Genomic DNA, 17,658 nt, shown 5'->3' with positions numbered 1-17,658 from the left:
TGATGGGTATCCGCTGCGTGGTCTGTTTTTTGTAACGGAGTGGAAGATAGTAGTGCATTAGTTACTTTGGCAAAAATTTATGCGGAGAGACTTTGCCTGCGCTTAGTGCATAAACCCTTTTGAGCATTTAGCAAACTTTGTGCGGCACTTCTACTCAAGCTGAAACTGGAAAATTATATGTTTTTTCAAAAGAAGTAGCAGTACTATGAGAACCCAATTCTACAAGTTAAATTGTTGGCTATCAAAGATATTTGTCACGACTTCACAATTGTTGGACGAAAAATGCAGTAAAGCGGCCAAAAAGTTACAATATCCAAATCCAAAGTAAAAAAAAAGGGGTCAGTATTCTTTTTATGGCCAAAATCAGAAGAGTACATTCTAGGCAGAAACCAAGGTGAAACCATACCCCAAATGGTTGAAGAACTGTATGGAACAGTGCTAGTATACAAGAGTAATCAGTACGTAGTCAGTTTCGCCAAGCCGATGAGACGAGTTCTCAGGAGGGCGCGCCCAGAAGAACGGCAATCTCACCAACTTACCTACAGGTCACAGATGAACATCAGAGTATCTACCCACTGTTGGCTATCTCCTAACAACCTCTTATGTACCGCGGACAACCCGATTTGCCAAATGTCAGTGTAAGTGCTAAGCATCTGCTCCTAAAGTGATGTAAATGGTACACACTAATACACCCTCCTCTTGACGAAGAGCCCGAAAGATATGAACAAACTCGGCCAGCCAGAGAACTCCTAGGTGTTACTCGCATTGTTGAATCTGTTATTACTCTCAACAATAAGAGATGTCAGCTCATTTTCTTGTTGACTTCTCAATCTTGACAAAGTAGGGAGGCTCCTTTTGATTCTCTCGGGTAGATACCTGGAAAATTTTGGAATTAGACCCTTTATGACTACCAACACAACCAAAATAGTTCAATGTACATGACTGAAGAAACATATGGTGGCGGAAAGTTGGTCTACAGAAGGCAACTTACATGTCAATTCTTTCTGCAATTGCTCTGCGCACTGAGGAGTTGAGGCCGTAAGCAATCGAATTGAAAAGGCCCTACAAATGTTGGGGAACATTAATCTGGGGAACTGATGAAAAATAGGAGAAATATGTAATGAAGTTATCAACGAAATTATTTCGTACATAATGTACACACAGAGGAACAGTATGCTCCTAGCAAATACAGCAACAGGAGGGAGTCATAACTCATAAATACCCTAAGGCCTGTTTTGATGGTGGATTTTATCCTAATCTATTAAACAATTTAGTTCTATAATGAAGGCTAGCAAATACTCCCTCCGTTCCTAAATATAAGTCTGTTAAGAGATTCTAATAAAAGACTACATACGGATGTATATAGTCATAGTTTAGAGTATAGATTCACTCATTTTGCTTCGTATGTAGACCTCTCGTGAAATCTCTTAAAAGACTTATATTTAGGAACGGAGGGAGTACAAGCCAATTGCATGGGCTCGTTCCAAGAAATAAGGCTATCATTTGGAGTAGAACTATCAATAGAATGACAAAACGATAACATGGATTGGTTCAGTATCTCCAGGAAGTAGGAACCCCGAGTTAGCAACTTTGCATCATATGAATCCAGAAGCATCTAGTCTAAGAATTAAAGACAAACACATCCAAAGACTCACCATAAGTCCAGCAAACCCAATATCAAGGATGGATAGCCAAAATATCTTGTGACCAGGATTAGCAAAGTCATACAGGCGATTGATTGTCGCGAAAGCCCATGAACCGATTAAAATCAGAGGGTAATAACCCCACCGGTTAAATGCCTGCAGAAGGAAGCAAATAATGGTAAGAAGCTGATCAAGGACATACCAAAGTAGCATGATGATGAGTGGACTACATAGTGACATGTTCCTCACAATAAAAGCAGTTGTAATTTTTTATCATTGAATCTTATAGAGTAGTAGAAAAACATAAAAGGAGCTTATGGACTAGCAATGTTGAACAGTCTGTTATTGGTTAAAAACTGATGATGTACACAATGCATATACCTTCTTGTCCGCCCTCACGTCAGATTGACTTGATCGATCACTCATGCCAACAGCCATCTACAAATTAACATCAACTTTTCAGAAGATACAGCCAGAAAGAACAGAACATATCAAGTGCTACAATACAAGCCTCAGTCAGCCTACCCTCAATAGTCAATATACAAGAGAAAACAGTTAACAGAACGTGTGTTGTATGCATACCCGTGTCGCATTGTTCAACATGCGGTTTACTTGATAGTACGTAAACCCATTGTAGAGAATGGCACCCCAAAGTGGAAGGTAAAAGGTAATCAAGTGTAAGATCTGCAAGTAAAGGGCATTCTAGTGAAGGAATTGCTAAGAAGTTGATACAATGAAAACATTTCTACATCTCAGGGACTGAGTGAAGACCATAAAACTGGACTGTCAATATATTGCAATGTCTTTGAAAGTCTGAAGGTAGTCCAAGCAAGCTATGTCACAAATCCATATAAATGGTGAATGACAGTTTGAACAGTTTGGTAACAGCTCTGGATGATGTACAAATGCTACATGGAAACAGTAGAATTCAGGAAGATAACTATTTGAGCTGTTCTTTGGAATTACAAATAATATAAGAAAAAATAGGATCAAATGTATCTTAGTTTAAGCAACAGGAGTGTGTACAACCAAATTAACAAGCTCTTAATAAAAGAGAAAGATGTACCTTTCCCATGCTTCCCTGCTGGATCCAACACCAGGTCCCTGGCCTTCCGTAATCACTTCCTATTGAACGTAATACAGTTGTAACTAGTGAAGTTCCTGGAATCAACAGAAGGAGGCTCTCTGTTTAAAGCAACCCATATACACATAATGTGAACTAGGCCGAAAATATAATAAAGAGAAATGGATGTTTTGAGCACAGTGATCATCTGCAACGAAGCACCTGGGGCGGTAAACTCAGATGATGCATAGACAAAATCTGCAGCACAAGTTACTAACATGGCTGGTTACCAGTTACAACTATATGATGCCAGCAAATGCAATCACTAGTACTCATTTTCGAGATAAATAGGCAGGAGCATCTGATTGGACAAACAACAGAAATTGGAACTGGCATAGGCAGGGTTGAAAATAGCAACACAAAAAAGGGGTTACATACGTACGCGGTATATAAATGTTGCCATTAGATATAGCAACCTGAATATTAAGAGATACAAAGCCTGATGCATCCAACACAGCTGACAGCTATGTCGTCTGAAAATTTCCATATTCATCGGCAAATTAGCTACACCTAGATGAGTGATGAAACAGCTATGAATTTGTGAAGCTTTAAAAAATGTAATCTATTCAAAGCATGCTTTTTAACTGGTTGGACAGGTCGCTGCAAGTAATTTGGAAACATAAAGAAAGCAGATAAGTGCCAAAGTGGTGAACAACATACATACCCCATACATACAAGTGGAAAATGAATCCAAACTCCTCAACATCAGTTTTGTGCTTGACAACCGTGCGATGAAGAGTGAATGCTATAGTGGTTGTCCATAGAAAAGAAGCCACACAGAAGAAATGTGCACTGTAGTCATGCGCAAAGCAATAGAATGCATTTGCTGGGCCCCTGCAACATCATATAACAAATTCACTAAATTAATCTGCCACAAACCGAGCAATCAAGCTGCATGGAAAATATCATTGTAAAATACGGAAGAGAAAAAAGAACAGTCTGTTTTGTTCTAGCAGAAAAAAGTGCTATACATTCCGTTTACATTCCTCCTATTGATAATTGTAGGGAAATATCATATATATGCTACCCATGATAAAATGTTGATGTGGATATAATCAGAAAGACAGGAAGCAACTGCGTTCATCAGAGAGTATATTAAAATTATACAGACAGCAACATACCCCATTATAGTAAATAAGCTGCAAAGCATATCCTGCAATTCAAGTGAACACTGTCAGAAAACTAAAGCATATACAGTAGCTAAAGCAATGAAGAAAGTTTGCTTCACATAATGCTTTCACTAGTATAGGCGGAGCACCTTGACTGGACATGTATTTCCTTTTTCTAAGAAATATTCCGCATTATATTGTCGAAATAAAAATGGGCAGATGCTCATCATTCCACTGGTTACAATTCTCAACAAAAATAAATAAAATAGAGCTAGGGGGCAATGTGATCTCTTGCAAATGAACAATTTAAGAAATGCCTATTGGATGCCCGGTTTTTCCGCATTCAAGTATATATGTGAAAGACATCCTACCGCTTAGCTTCATTAAACTGGAGCGGCCCATGTGGGAATGGCAACAGGTCACATGATCTCAATTATCTTCAGTTCATCTTATAATAAAAACAAGTGTTAAGTTGATCAACAATTCAAGCTAATCATAATATAAGACATGCTTAGCGTCGTGCCACAGCTACTGCAGCTACTAAACCATCGTGAGAATGAATCTATGATGGCCCCAACTGGCAGAAATAAGCATCATGGGTAAAAATTCGACGCACATTTCTGAAGATCCCGGCCCTTACTACTTCCCGCACCAAACCATTGTGTGCAAACTAACGACACGAGGCATCAAAATTGCTCAATTACAGGCCAAAACTATCAAACCACTGCTCGCAGATCGCGGCACAAGCCCCGAATTCCAAGCCGCGGCCACGCCAGATCACGCAATCAGCATCCCAGACCCAGGAAAACAGGAAAGCGAGGCTCTCAGATCCGATGCTCTCACCGCGACGGCGAGGAAGTAGACGAGCTTGAAGGAGAACTTGCGGAGCTCGCGGAAGAGGAGGTAGCAGAGCACGATGAAGGAGGAGCCGGCGAGCGAGAGCGCCGCCGCGGTGGTGCCCACGGCGTCGAGGATCTCGCGGTTCCTCATGGACTGGCTCGCCGCCGCCGACGCCGCCAGGGCCGACGCTGCCATCGCGTCGCCGTCGCCGGCGATCTCTGCGGTGGTGGTGGTGGGGGGTGGGGAGGACAGAAGTGGCGCAGAGGAGAACGGCCGGTGAAAGTCGTTGGCTGTTGGGTTGGGTTGGGTTGGGGCCGAGTGCCTTCGTCGCGAAGGCGTGGCTTCGTTGGGCCTCCCGATGGGAGTTCTGGGCTGGGATTGGGTTATACTTGTCAGTTGTGCTTTACATCCAGCCCAATATAAGCCCCAGTTTGACTTGGACGAATTTAGACTGTAAAAAAAAAAGGCTGTAAAATAGTTTGTTTTTTCAGGGAAAGGAGTAATAAAAACCAAAAGTTAGGACGAGGTTGTACGGAACTGTTTTTTAATGTTTATAATTTTCAAAACGAAATGTACGTTCTTTTAAATTATGTGTAATTATTTAGTGTCAAAACAAACATGTACATTTCTCTTTTATTACTTCATTCTCTGTCTCTCAGAGAAGATATGCCTTATTACCTGAGGATGAACTACACTAGAATTCTAGAATTTCTTTATTTGTCAGTCTAGTTCATTTAGGTTCTCAAACTTTGATGATTTCTGAGTGGTTCACTAGAATATGCTCTGTTTGTGGCAAAGTAAAATGATTTGTCGATTCTAACTCCACCTTGACGAATATTTTCCACCACCTTGAGTTCATTCATGTGTCAAACTTCCATGTACATTGGACTTGAGATACGCCATGAGCACCACTGCTACTCCCAGACTTCATGTGACTCCACCTGCAACTGTAGTCCCTTCTCGTCTTCTTTGTAGTCAACCCTCGAGCAAAGTTAAGTTCCTTATTACTCTACTTTGTGCTTCCAACTTCCGGAGTATCCATTCAACGTCATCACACACTGATCAATGACCTGCGTGAAAGTAAACAACCCACATATTGAATGCCACATATAAGAATTACTTGAACTCAACATCCTTGCTCTTTCTTGACCGTCCGTATGAAACTTGAAGGAATTTCATGGTCGCCTTGTATCACCCCGAGTCTAATTCGCAGTTATCTCATCCTTTTCCCGAATAGTCTCTGACATGTCCCACAGCTATAGCACTCCGCCTCCTTCAGTACTTGTCATCCGCACTTTGCCATGTGCATTGAACCCCACAAAATATACGGCCATGTACTCTCTCCGCTTGTGACAATTCAAACTTTTTGTCACTTTCTCAGATTCTCCATGGTAAATTCCCGTCCATCAAGCCGGCACCGATAGACCCAATCACCAACTTGAATCCGATACTCACCAACACTGCTTCAGCACCCTTTTCACAACTTTTCTGACCACATGTCTGACCAGTAGTGTCTTGGTCTGTCGCTGTGTCCCGTGCTTACCGCACGCCTCGCCGCTATCACCGCGTCGAGCATCTGCTGTCCTGGTCGAGTCTCTAGGGCTGCAGACCCACACCACTCAAACCCTCTACTGCAGAGAACCATCAATCATTACCGACCAATGCCGAGTATCACGTCTACATCAGACCACTGGTACCCTATCTGATCCGCGCGTCTCTCACTATCCCACTGAAATAGGCTACGATTCTCCGAATTCTTACGCCGTAGCCCCTCCATCAACACAGAGTGAAGTCTTCCGCTAGACTCCAACTCCACCTTCAACATGACTCCATGTAGCTGACCATGCTACCCCACGCCCTGTCGACTTCAACCTCTCATGTGTACACAGCCTTGAATCAACCGTGCGCCATAGTCCGTCGAAGCCACACAAGTTCTCAGACCTGCGCCGCGTGTTTTCACGCCCCAGAAGTCGGCTTCTCAGAACCACGTGCTCTTGTAGGCTGTAGATTCATTGGTCTTTTCTATCTCTTTCTCCTGATGGTTAGCACCAATCTGTTACGTAGCTTCCTTTTTTTTTTCTTTGCATACATGCTTGAAGCTCTTTAGCAAACTAGACCCAAAGAAGAAAAATTATCCGTGCAAAAACTTGATCACGCTGGATCCTTTCTCTACGCAACTTCTTCTTCTCTACTTTCCATGTTATTAGCTTCTCCAGGTACCATACTTTTTTCTTTAACAAATCTACCATCCTACTGCTCGTACGAACACATGCATCCAAACCCGTCTGCTGCTCCGTTGAACTGCACAACCCAACGTAGTAAAGGCACACGTTGCTCCCTTGTGCGCGACGCACGTGCAGAGGCACGCCTCGACTTCCAACTATGTTAGCTCCCAAACAGCAGCCCGCGGCCCCGGCCTTTCCCACCAGGATGCTGTGCCATGCTCGGCACCAAGCGCGTGGATTGCGTCCGCTAATACCAGTGTTTCCGATCCACATGCGTTAACAGGCCCAACCGAAAAGCAACACCAACTTATGACAGGCGACTAGCCTGTTAGGAGGGGACACCTTCATCCTTATAAGTCGTGTTATCTCTCCTTTCACAAATGATGTGGGACTAAACCCAACAAACAATAACTGAATGCTCATGTGACATTACAATCAGAGACGAAGAATAAAGGTAAGGCGATTCCAGCACAACAAAATACTTTTCAACATGTTATCTTGTTTTAAATTATATTTGGAATTATTTGACCTTTTGTAAGTCTTAGCTCCGTTCATTTTTCAAGAAAAGTCTTGGTGATTCTAAGAGGGAGCTTTTTCTGGCAGCATTATTTGCATGGCCCATTCCACCCTAGCTAGCTGTCCTTCCTAGAACGACCTACATTTTTTGTAACGAATTTTGTCAACTCCGTTATATTTAACCCTTAATTTGAATCGATCACAATGAACTCCACCGTGCCCTCAGCAATGAATCGATCACAATGATCTGGGCAATTTCATTCAATAGCTCGACATGCTCCAGCAGCCCATGGACTGGGCTCAATCAGCAGCTTGCGCACATCTTTAACAGAAATGAACAGGTCATATCTAGTACAAGTCAATGACCATCAGCTCGTCCGCCCATGATTAGGCTAGCTCGGAATCTTAGTTTAGCTCGGGCCGTCGGTCGCATAGCCAAGATTTGTTTATCCTGACGCATTATCGAGCTTATCTTGCAGCAAGCAGCTAGCTTAGCAGGCGAGCTCGATCGCAATAGCTTAATCACAGTGCTTTTGTCTCGCAGTGCCATAAACACACACACACACACAGAGACGTACGTATGAGTCAGTGGCCTGTTAGATTGGCGCATCCTGGTTACGGGGGCCTGCTCTGTTGATTATTGGTGACTGTGGTGGCCAACTGACTAAACCACCTGCTCGAACGTTGATGGATGGACGTCACGGCGGTCAATGCCGGCCCTTGAGCGCTCCATGGGACGCACTACCCTTCAAGAAAAAGAAAAGACGCCATCTGAAGCTGTATATAGGTCATAGATTTTGTTATCTTAGTCTAAAAATTCAACTGCCGCACGCAGATGACGGCTCACTTACAACAAGCAGAGAGGACACGAAGGCTAGCCCCCATATGGGGCGCGTGTATACTATATATAGCTTCTTCCCGTGGCAATGGCGCATAACAAGAGAGAGAGAGACAAGAACGAGCGAGAGAGCGAGCCGATCTCTGACCCTGAGCATACATTTTGATTGATCGGTATGGCGGACGCGGGGGCGGCGAGGAGGGCCATGCAGTTCCGCATGCCGAGGCGCCGGAGGGCGGACGCGGGGGCGACGGCGAGCGGGGGCGGCGGGAGGAGGAAGAGAATGGCGGTGGCGAGGCTGGGCGGCGATGGAGGCGGGCCGTCTGAGAGCCGGCGGAGGCTCTTCGGGGCGCTGCGGCGGGTGCGGGTGCGGTGGCTGGCGGCGCTGTACCGGCGGACGCTGCGGCGGCTGCGCGCGAGCTACGCCAGGGCGCTCCGCGAGCTCGTCGAGGGCAGGGCGCTCCTGGGCGCCCTCAACGCGCCCGCCGGCGTCGAGTGCTCCCGCGCCGCGTCGTTCGGGCCGGTGGCCACCGTGGGGTTCTGAAATCCTCATCGACCTGACGGTGGGTACGTGGTCGGCCGTGCAACGGTTTGCTGTACTTACTGATCGTGTTGGTATATACAGTACGTGGCACCACCTTTGGTTTCTGTACATAGTAGGAAGGTGTGCTTCGCGCGCGGAAGGCCGCAAACCTTTTTCCGCTTTTCTAGTGTTTTCTCTTTGTGTGTGATTTCTAGTTCTGTTCCTGTTTGGACCTCCATCCATGTATGTAAAGTTAGGCCCTTCGGCTCCTTTTCTTTTCGATAAGAAAGTTGTACTTTCTTTGTTCCAAAACAAATATCGCTGATTTAGGACCTGTTCAACATCCCTCCGTGGCATGCAGGTCTAATTTGTGGAGCGGTTAGACCGCCGCTCCACACGCTCTGCTTTATGGAGTGTTGTCTAACATGGCTTTAGTATCCTATAAATCCTATTATAATTCATATAATTCATCTATTATAGGTCATTTGGACTGTAATGGAGTCAAATGGTTGTGCGACGCTTGTTACATGCAAACTTAGCCATGTAACCACTACAAGTGTTCTCGTGACTACTAACATGTTGCATCTTATGGTCGCATTTTATCATCTCCAACTGGGCAATACTGTTCAACAGTCACAAGGGAGTTGCACCATCGTAAAGAGAGTGCCATATCTTCCATGCAAGTGACGGTTTCACCCCATTTCCTCATTCTCGCCGCATCTCGCCCCTCTCATTCACCCCCCCCCCCCCCCCCTAGATTTGCATCGTTCGACCTCTCCTCTTCCTTTGGCATCATCGATTGTGAGAACGGTGAGGGTCCCTTCCTCCTGGAGTGTACGTTAGATGTAGCTTTGTTCCTAATGAATTTGGACTTGTTGTCATTTTGTCTCTGGAGGAGCGAGCGGATGTGAAGGCGACTTAGCTTTGGCTTTGTTCTTGTGGCACTCGATGTCTTCCTTGTCGACGACTGCATTTTGGTAGGCCTTTGTGGCAACTGCAGTCAACAACTTCCGGAATCCGGCATGATTCATGCTCTTCCCCTTATCTCTCCATGAGATAGAGAAAGAATATTATGCCGACAGATCATTTAGTTGTGTGTTGCCTTTTAACAATTATCTTTTTGTAATCTCTTGATCTGTCCACTGGCTCTGGATTTCATTTTCTATCTTCCTTGTGCTCCTTTTATTGTTCTTCAACATTGTTTCATCTTGATTCTGTTGGGAGGGTTTTGAGGGATGGACATGCCTTCCTTTCTACTAGATTGTCTCATCCCTCCTCTTTATCCGAAGATGCCCCTATTGTCTTTTGTTCTGCTTTAGAGATCCACATTTCTCTGTTGGATATGTGTCAGGAATCCCTTGCCCAATTTAGGGGTTGGATCTTGTTGGTCACCGACGCATGTACTTCTTCACATCCCATGGCGTCGGCTATTTCTCTGGCTTCATTCATGTCACGGTGTATTTGCATAGATCACGAACGGGGCTACAACAAATAAGTTGTGCAACTCAAAAGAAAAGATTCTAAACCATACACACATTAGTCAGTGAAATTTCAGGTTGCCTGTATAGTGAAACTGATATCAAGAAGTCAAGTAAAATTTGGAGAAAAAAAGGAAATTTCATGTGCGTCCTTGTGCGCTAGCTGCCTGGTTCTATGGCATTTGTGCTCGTTATCTGGGTAGCTCGTTGATGGTAGCCGCCATGGCCACACCCGCCGTGGCATGGGGATGGGTCACCTTTCGGCCCTGCTACACACGGCGGCCGACTGCCTAGCTATTGGACCTCATCGTCTCCAGTGGCTTGGCTCGGTGCTGAATCGGGGCAGAAGGCTCATAGTTGGATGCGGGGCAGTGCTTGAGGCTGCTCATAGTGGGGGGTAACATATAGTAGTATCATTCATATGTTACTATTGTATGATACTACCTTTATAGTGCATAGTATCCTAAACTAGTATCATAGGTGATCTCATTTATTGACATGCATGACACATAGTAGACAGGGCCGGTCCTGAGAATTCGGAGGGCCGGGGCGAACTAAAGTCCGAGGCCGTCAACATAAATAACAAAACAATGGCGTACTCCCTTGCTCCGGAAATACTTGTCGGAGAAATGGATGTATTGTTGGAAATATGCCCTAGAGGCAATAATAAATTAGTTATTATTATATTTCTTTGTTCATGATAATCGTTTATTATCCATGCTATAATTGTATTGATTGGAAACACAATACTTGTGTGGATACATAGACAAAACACTGTCCCTAGTAAGCCTCTAGTTGACTAGCTCGTTGATCAAAGATGGTCAAGGTTTCCTGACCATAGGCAAGTGTTGTTACTTGATAACGGGATCACATCATTAGGAGGATCATGTGACGGACAAGACCCAAACTATAAACGTAGCATATTGATCATGTTGTTTTATTGCTATAGTTTTCTGCGTGTCAAGTATTTGTTCCTATGACCATGAGATCATATAACTCACTGGCACCGGAGGAATACCTTGTGTGTATCAAACGTCACAACGTAACTGGTGTTGGAATTATGCCCTAGAGGCAATAATAAATGTATAGTTATTATTATAATTCCTGTATCAAGATAATAGTTTATTATCCATGCTATAATTGTATTGAATGAAGACTCATTTACATGTGTGGATACATAGACAAAACACCGTCCCTAGCATGCCTCTAGTTGGCTAGCCAGTTGATCGATGATAGTCAGTGTCTTCTGATTATGAACAAGGTGTTGTTGTTTGATAACTGGATCACGTCATTGGGAGAATCACGTGATGGACTAGACCCAAACTAATAGACGTAGCATGTTGATCGTGTCATTTTGTTGCTACTGTTTTCTGCGTGTCAAGTATTTATTCCTATGACCATGAGATCATATAACTCACTGACACCGGAGGAATGCTTTGTGTGTATCAAACGTCGCAACGTAACTGGGTGACTATAAAGATGCTCTACAGGTATCTCCGAAGGTGTTAGTTGAGTTAGTATGGATCGAGACTGGGATTTGTCACTCCGTGTGACGGAGAGGTATCTCGGGGCCCACTCGGTAATACAACATCACACACAAGCCTTGCAAGCAATGTGACTTAGTGCAAGTTGCGGGATCTTGTATTACGGAACGAGTAAAGAGACTTGCCGGTAAACGAGATTGAAATAGGTATGCGGATACTGACGATCGAATCTCGGGCAAGTAACATACCGAAGGACAAAGGGAATGACATACGGGATTATATGAATCCTTGGCACTGAGGTTCAAACGATAAGATCTTCGTAGAATATGTGGGATCCAATATGGGCATCCAGGTCCCGCTATTGGATATTGACCGAGGAGTCACTCGGGTCATGTCTACATAGTTCTGGAACCCGCAGGGTCTGCACACTTAAGGTTCGACGTTGTTTTATGCGTATTTGAGTTATATGGTTGGTTACCGAATGTTGTTCGGAGTCCCGTATGAGATCACGGACGTCACGAGGGTTTCCAGAATGATCCGGAAACGAAGATTGATATATAGGATGACCTCATTTGATTACCGGAAGGTTTTCGGAGTTACCGGGAATGACGAATGGGTTCCGGGTGTTCACCGGGGGGGGGGGGGGCAACCCACCCCGGGGGCCTTGGGGGTGGCGCACCAGCCCTTAGTGGGCTGGTGGGACAGCCCAAGAAGGCCCTATGCGCCATAGGAAGAAAATCAAAGAGAAAAAAGGGGAGGTGGGAAAAAGGGGAAGGACTCCTCCTTCCAAACCTAGTTGGATTCGGTTTGGAAGGGGAGGACTCCCCCCCTTGGCTCGGCCGACCCCCTTGAGGGTCCTTGGACCCCAAGGAAAGGCTCCCCCTCTTCCCCCTATATATACAGAGGTTTTAGGGCTGATTTGACACAACTTGGCCACGGCAGCCCGACCACATATCTCCACGGTTTTACCTCTAGATCGCGTTTCTGCGGAGCTCGGGCGGAGCCCTGCTGAGATTAGATTACCACCAATCTCCGGAGCGCCGTCACGCTGGCGGAGGACTCATCTACCTCTCCGTCTCTCTTGCTGGATCAAGAAGGCCGAGATCATCGTTGAGCTGTACGTGTGCTGAACGCGGAGGTGCCGTCCGTTCGGCACTAGATCGTGGGACTTATCGCGGGACGGTTCGCGGGGCGGATCGAGGGACGTGAGGACGTTCCACTACATCAACCGTGTTCACTAACGCTTCTGCTATGCGATCTACAAGGGTACGTAGATCGAATATCCCCTCTCGTAGATGGACATCACCATGATAGGTCTTCGTGCGCGTAGGAAATTTTTTGTTTCCCATGCGACGTTCCCCAACAGTGGCATCATGAGCTAGGTTCATGCGTAGATGTCTTCTCGAGTAGAACACAAAATTTTTTGTGGGCGGTGATGTGCGTTTTGCTGCCCTCCTTAGTCTTTTCTTGATTCCGCGGTATTGTTGGATCGAAGCGGCTCGAACCGACATTACTTGTACGCTTACGAGAGACTGGTTTCATCGCTACGAGTAACCCCGTTGCTCAAAGATGACTGGCAAGTGTCAGTTTCTCCAACTTTAGTTGAATCGGATTTGACCGAGGAGGTCCTCGGATGAGGTTAAATAGCAACTCATATATCTCCGTTGTGGTGTTTGCATAAGTAAGATGCGATCCTACTAGATACCCATGGTCACCACGTAAAACATGCAACAACAAAATTAGAGAACGTCTAACTTGTTTTTGCAGGGTATGCTTGTGATATGATATGGCCAACGATGTGATGTGATATATTGGATGTATGAGATGATCATGTTGTAATAGATAATATCGACTTGCACGTCGATGGTACGGCAACCGGCAGGAGCCATAGGGTTGTCTTTATACTAACATTTGTGCTTGCAGATGCGTTTACTATTTTTCTAGGATGTAGCTTTAGTAGTAATAGCATGAGTAGCATGACAACCCCGATGGCGACACGTTGATGGAGATCATGGTGTGGCGCCGGTGACAAGAAGATCGTGCCGGTGCTTTGGTGATGGAGATCAAGGAGCACGTGATGATGGCCATATGACGTCACTTATGATTCCCATGTGATGTTAATCCTTTTATGCACCTTATTTTGCTTAGAACGACGGTAGCATTATGAGGTGATCTCTCACTAAAATTTCAAGACGAAATTGTGTTCTCCCCGACTGTGCACCGTTGCGACAGTTCTTCGTTTCGAGACACCACGTGATGATCGGGTGTGATAGACTCAACGTTCACATACAACTGGTGCAAAACAGTTGCACACGCGGAACACTCGGGTTAAGCTTGACGAGCCTAGCATGTGCAGATATGGCCTCAGAACACATGAGACCGAAAGGTCGAGCATGAATCGTATAGTTGATATGATTAGCATAGAGATGCTTACCACTGAAACTATTCTCGACTCACGTGATGATCGGACTTGAGATAGTGGATTTGGATCATGTACCACTCAAATGACTAGAGAGATGTACTTTTTGAGTGGGAGTTCTTAAGTAATATGATTAATTGAACTAATTTTCATGAACATAGTCTAATGGTCTTTGCGAATTACGATGTAGCTTGCGCTATAGCTCTACTGTTTTTATATGTTCCTAGAGAAAATTTAGTTGAAAGTTGATAGTAGCAAACTTTGGAGAGGATTGTCCTCGTTCATGCGCAGAAGGCTTATGTCCTTAATGCACCACTCGGTGTGCTGCACCTCGAGCATCATCTGTGGATGCTGTGAACATCCGACATACACGTTTCTAATGACTACACGATAGTTCAGTGCAAAATACTTAATGGCTTAGAAGCAAGGCGCCGAAGACGTTTTGAAACGTCACGGAACATAAGTGATGTTCTAAAGAGATGAAATTGTGATTTCTTGCTCGTGCCCTTGTTAAGAGGTACGAGACCCCCGACAAGATTCTTTGTCCACAAAGTAAAGGAGAAAAGCTCAATCGTTGAGCGTGTGCTCAGATTGTTTGAGTACGACAATCGCTTGAATCAAGTGGGGGTTAATCTTCCAGATGAGATAGTGATAGTTCTCCAAAGTCACTGCCACCAAGCTGTGAGAGCTTCGTGATGAACTATAACATATCAAGGATAGATACAATGATCTTTGAGTGATTCACGATGTTTGACACTGCGAAAGTAGAAATCAAGAAGGAGCGTCAATAGTTGATGGTTAGTAAAACCACTAAGTTTCGAGAAAGGCAAGGGCTAGAAGGGATACTTCGTGAAACGGCAAAACAGTTGCTGCACTAATGAAGAGACCGAAGATTAAACCCAAACCTGAGACTAAGTGCTTCTGTAATGAGGGGAACAGTCACTGAGGCGGAGCAACTCTAGATACTTGGTAGATAAGTAGGCTGGCAAAAGTCGAAAGAAGTATATTTGATATACATGATGTTGATGTGTACTTTACTAGTACTCCTAGTAGCACGAGGGTATTGCATATCGGTTCGGTTGCTAAGTGATTAGTAACACGAAATGATAGCTACGGCATAAACAGAGACTAGCTAAAGGCGAGGTGACGATACATGTTGGAAGTGTTTCCAAGATTGATATGATCAAAACGTCGCACGCTCCCTCTACCATCGGGATTGGTGTTAAACCTAAATAATTGTTATTTGGTGCTTGCGTTAACATGAACATGATTAGATCATGTTTATTGCAATATGATTATTCATTTAAAGAGAATAATGGTTACTCTATTTGCTTGAATAATCACCTTCAATGGTTCATTGAATCTCGATCGTAGTGTTACACATGTTCATGATATTGGTGCCAAAAGACACGAGGTAATGATGATAGTACCACTTACTTGTGGCACTGCCGCTTGAGTCATGTTGGTATAAATTGCATGAAGAGGCTCCGTGCTGATGGATCTTTATACTCACTTGATTTTGAATCACTAGTGACATGCAAATCATACCACATGAGCAAGGCCTTGTTTTTCATTGAGATGAAACAAGATAGTAACTTGTTGGAAGTGATACATTTTGATGTATGCAGTCCAATGGGTGCTGAGGCACGCAGTGGATATCATTATGTTCTTACTTCAATGAAGATTTGAGCAGATACAAGAGTATTTGCTTAATGAATCACAAGTCTGAAATATTGAAAAGTTCGATTCTGTTTCAGAGTGAAGTTCGTCGTAACAAAAGGATAAACTGTCTACGATATGATCATAGAAATGAATATCTGAGTTACGAGTTTTGGTACGCAGTTAAGACAATGTGGAAATTGTTTCGCAGTTCATGCCACCTGGAACATCATAATGTGATGATGTGTCAGAACGTCATAGCCACGCACTATTTGGTATGGTGCATGCTATGATGTATCTTATCGAAATACCACTATCGTTTATGGGTTATGCATTAGAGACAACCGCATTCACTTTAAAATAGGGCACCGTGTATTTTCGTTGAGATGACACAGTATAGATTGAGGTTTAGAGAAATCTAAACTGTCGTTTCTTGAAATTTTGGGGCTTCGACACTTATGTGAAAAAGTTTCAGTCTGATAAGCTCGAACCCAAAGCGGATAAATGCATCTTCATAGGATATCCAAAACAGTTGGGTACATCTCCTATCTCAGATCCGAAAGCAAAGTGTTTGTTTCTAGAAACAGATCCTTTCTCGAGGAAAGGTTTCTCTCGAAAGAAATGAGTGGGAGGGTGGTAGAACTTGATGAGGTTATTGAACCATCACTTCGACCAGTGTGTAGTAGGGCGCAGGAAGTTGTTCCTATGGCGCCTACACCAATTTAAGTGAAAGCTGATGATGGTGATCATCAAGCATCGGATCAAGTTACTACAAACCTCGTAGGTTGACAAGGTCGCGTACTACTGCAGAGTGGTACGGTAACCCTGTCTTGGAGGTCATGTTGTTGAGCAACAGTGAACCTACGAGTTATGGAGAAAGCAATGGTGGGCCCGGATTCCGACAAATGGATGGAGGCCATGAAATCCGAGAGAGGATCCATGTATGAAAACAAAGTGTAGACTTTGGAAGAACTACTTGATGGTAGTAAGACTATTGAGTAAAGATGGATCTTTAAAAGGAATACAGACGATGATGGTGATAAGTCACTATTAAGAAAAGCTCGACTTGTCGCAAAGATGTTTCCGAAAAGATCAAACAGTTGACTATGATGAGACTTTCTCACTCGTAGCGATGCTAAAAGTCTGTTAGAATTATGTTTGTAGTTGCTGCATTATTTATGAAATATTGCACATAGGATGTCAAAACATTGTTTCCTCGACGGTTTCCTTGAGAAAACATTGTATGTGATACAACCAGGAGGTTTTGTCGATCCTAAAGATACTAGCAAGTATGCAAGCTCCAGCGATCCTTCAATGGACTGGTGCAAGCATCTCGGAGTTGGAATATACACTTTGATGAGATGATCAAATATTTTGGGTTTGTACAAGGTTTATGAGAAACTTGTATTTCCAAAGAAGTGAGTGGGAGCACTATAGAATTTCTGATAAGTATATGTGGTTGACATATTGTTGATCAGAAGTAATGTAGAATTTCTGTAAAGCATTTGTTTGAAAGGAGTTTTCAAAGGAGTACCTGGATTGCGCTACTTGAACGTTGAGCATCAAAGATCTATGGGCATAGATCGAAAGCGCTTAATAGAAGTTTCAACAAGATGCATGCCTTGACAAGTTTTTGAAGGAGTTCAAAATAGATCAGCAAAGAAGGAGTTCTTGGTTGCGTTGTGAGGTGTGAATTTGAGTAAGACTCAAAACCCAACCACGGCAGAATAAAGAGAATAGAAGAAGGTCGTCTTCTATGCCTTAGCCGTAGAATCTGAAGTATGCCATGCTGGGTACCGCA

The 17,658-nt window shown here is 44.1% G+C and overlaps 2 protein-coding genes across 2 annotated transcripts; one reads left to right on the top strand and one right to left on the bottom strand.

Annotated features, from left to right (window-relative positions):
* Positions 1-325: 325 nt before the first annotated feature.
* On the bottom strand, positions 326-4,985 carry LOC123410972 (G-protein coupled receptor 1). Its single transcript, XM_045103889.1, has 9 exons — positions 4,719-4,985; positions 3,888-3,919; positions 3,431-3,600; positions 2,710-2,804; positions 2,226-2,327; positions 2,025-2,081; positions 1,656-1,799; positions 992-1,062; positions 326-876 (listed from the first exon to the last, which is right to left on the bottom strand). The coding sequence occupies exons 1-9, from the start codon at positions 4,908-4,910 to the stop codon at positions 750-752; spliced, it is 990 nt and encodes a 329-aa protein (XP_044959824.1). The 5' UTR covers positions 4,911-4,985; the 3' UTR covers positions 326-749.
* A 3,484-nt stretch (positions 4,986-8,469) lies between these two features.
* LOC123408311 lies at positions 8,470-8,838 on the top strand. The gene has a single exon (XM_045101441.1). It carries the CDS (start codon positions 8,470-8,472, stop codon positions 8,836-8,838), a length of 369 nt encoding a protein of 122 aa, XP_044957376.1.
* Positions 8,839-17,658: the final 8,820 nt, after the last annotated feature.

Source organism: Hordeum vulgare, chromosome 7H, assembly GCF_904849725.1.
Source record: "Hordeum vulgare subsp. vulgare chromosome 7H, MorexV3_pseudomolecules_assembly, whole genome shotgun sequence".
Lineage (NCBI taxonomy): Eukaryota > Viridiplantae > Streptophyta > Magnoliopsida > Poales > Poaceae > Hordeum > Hordeum vulgare.
Note: the sequence above shows the minus strand (reverse complement) of the source record. Positions and strands in the feature narration are given on the sequence as shown.

What these genes read in the sequence shown, in the direction of transcription:
- LOC123410972 (XM_045103889.1), bottom strand. Translation starts at nt 4,910, where the DNA reads ATGGCAGCGTCGGCCCTGGCGGCGTCGGCGGCGGCGAGCCAGTCCATG. An exon ending in TCTACTTCCTCGCCGTCGCG is followed by an intron (nt 3,920 to 4,718) that starts GTGAGAGCATCG and finishes CTTGAATTGCAG; the next exon opens with GATATGCTTTGCAGCTTATT. An exon ending in AGCTTATTTACTATAATGGG is followed by an intron (nt 3,601 to 3,887) that starts GTATGTTGCTGT and finishes ATGATGTTGCAG; the next exon opens with GGGCCCAGCAAATGCATTCT.
- LOC123408311 (XM_045101441.1), top strand. Translation starts at nt 8,470, where the DNA reads ATGGCGGACGCGGGGGCGGCGAGGAGGGCCATGCAGTTCCGCATGCCG.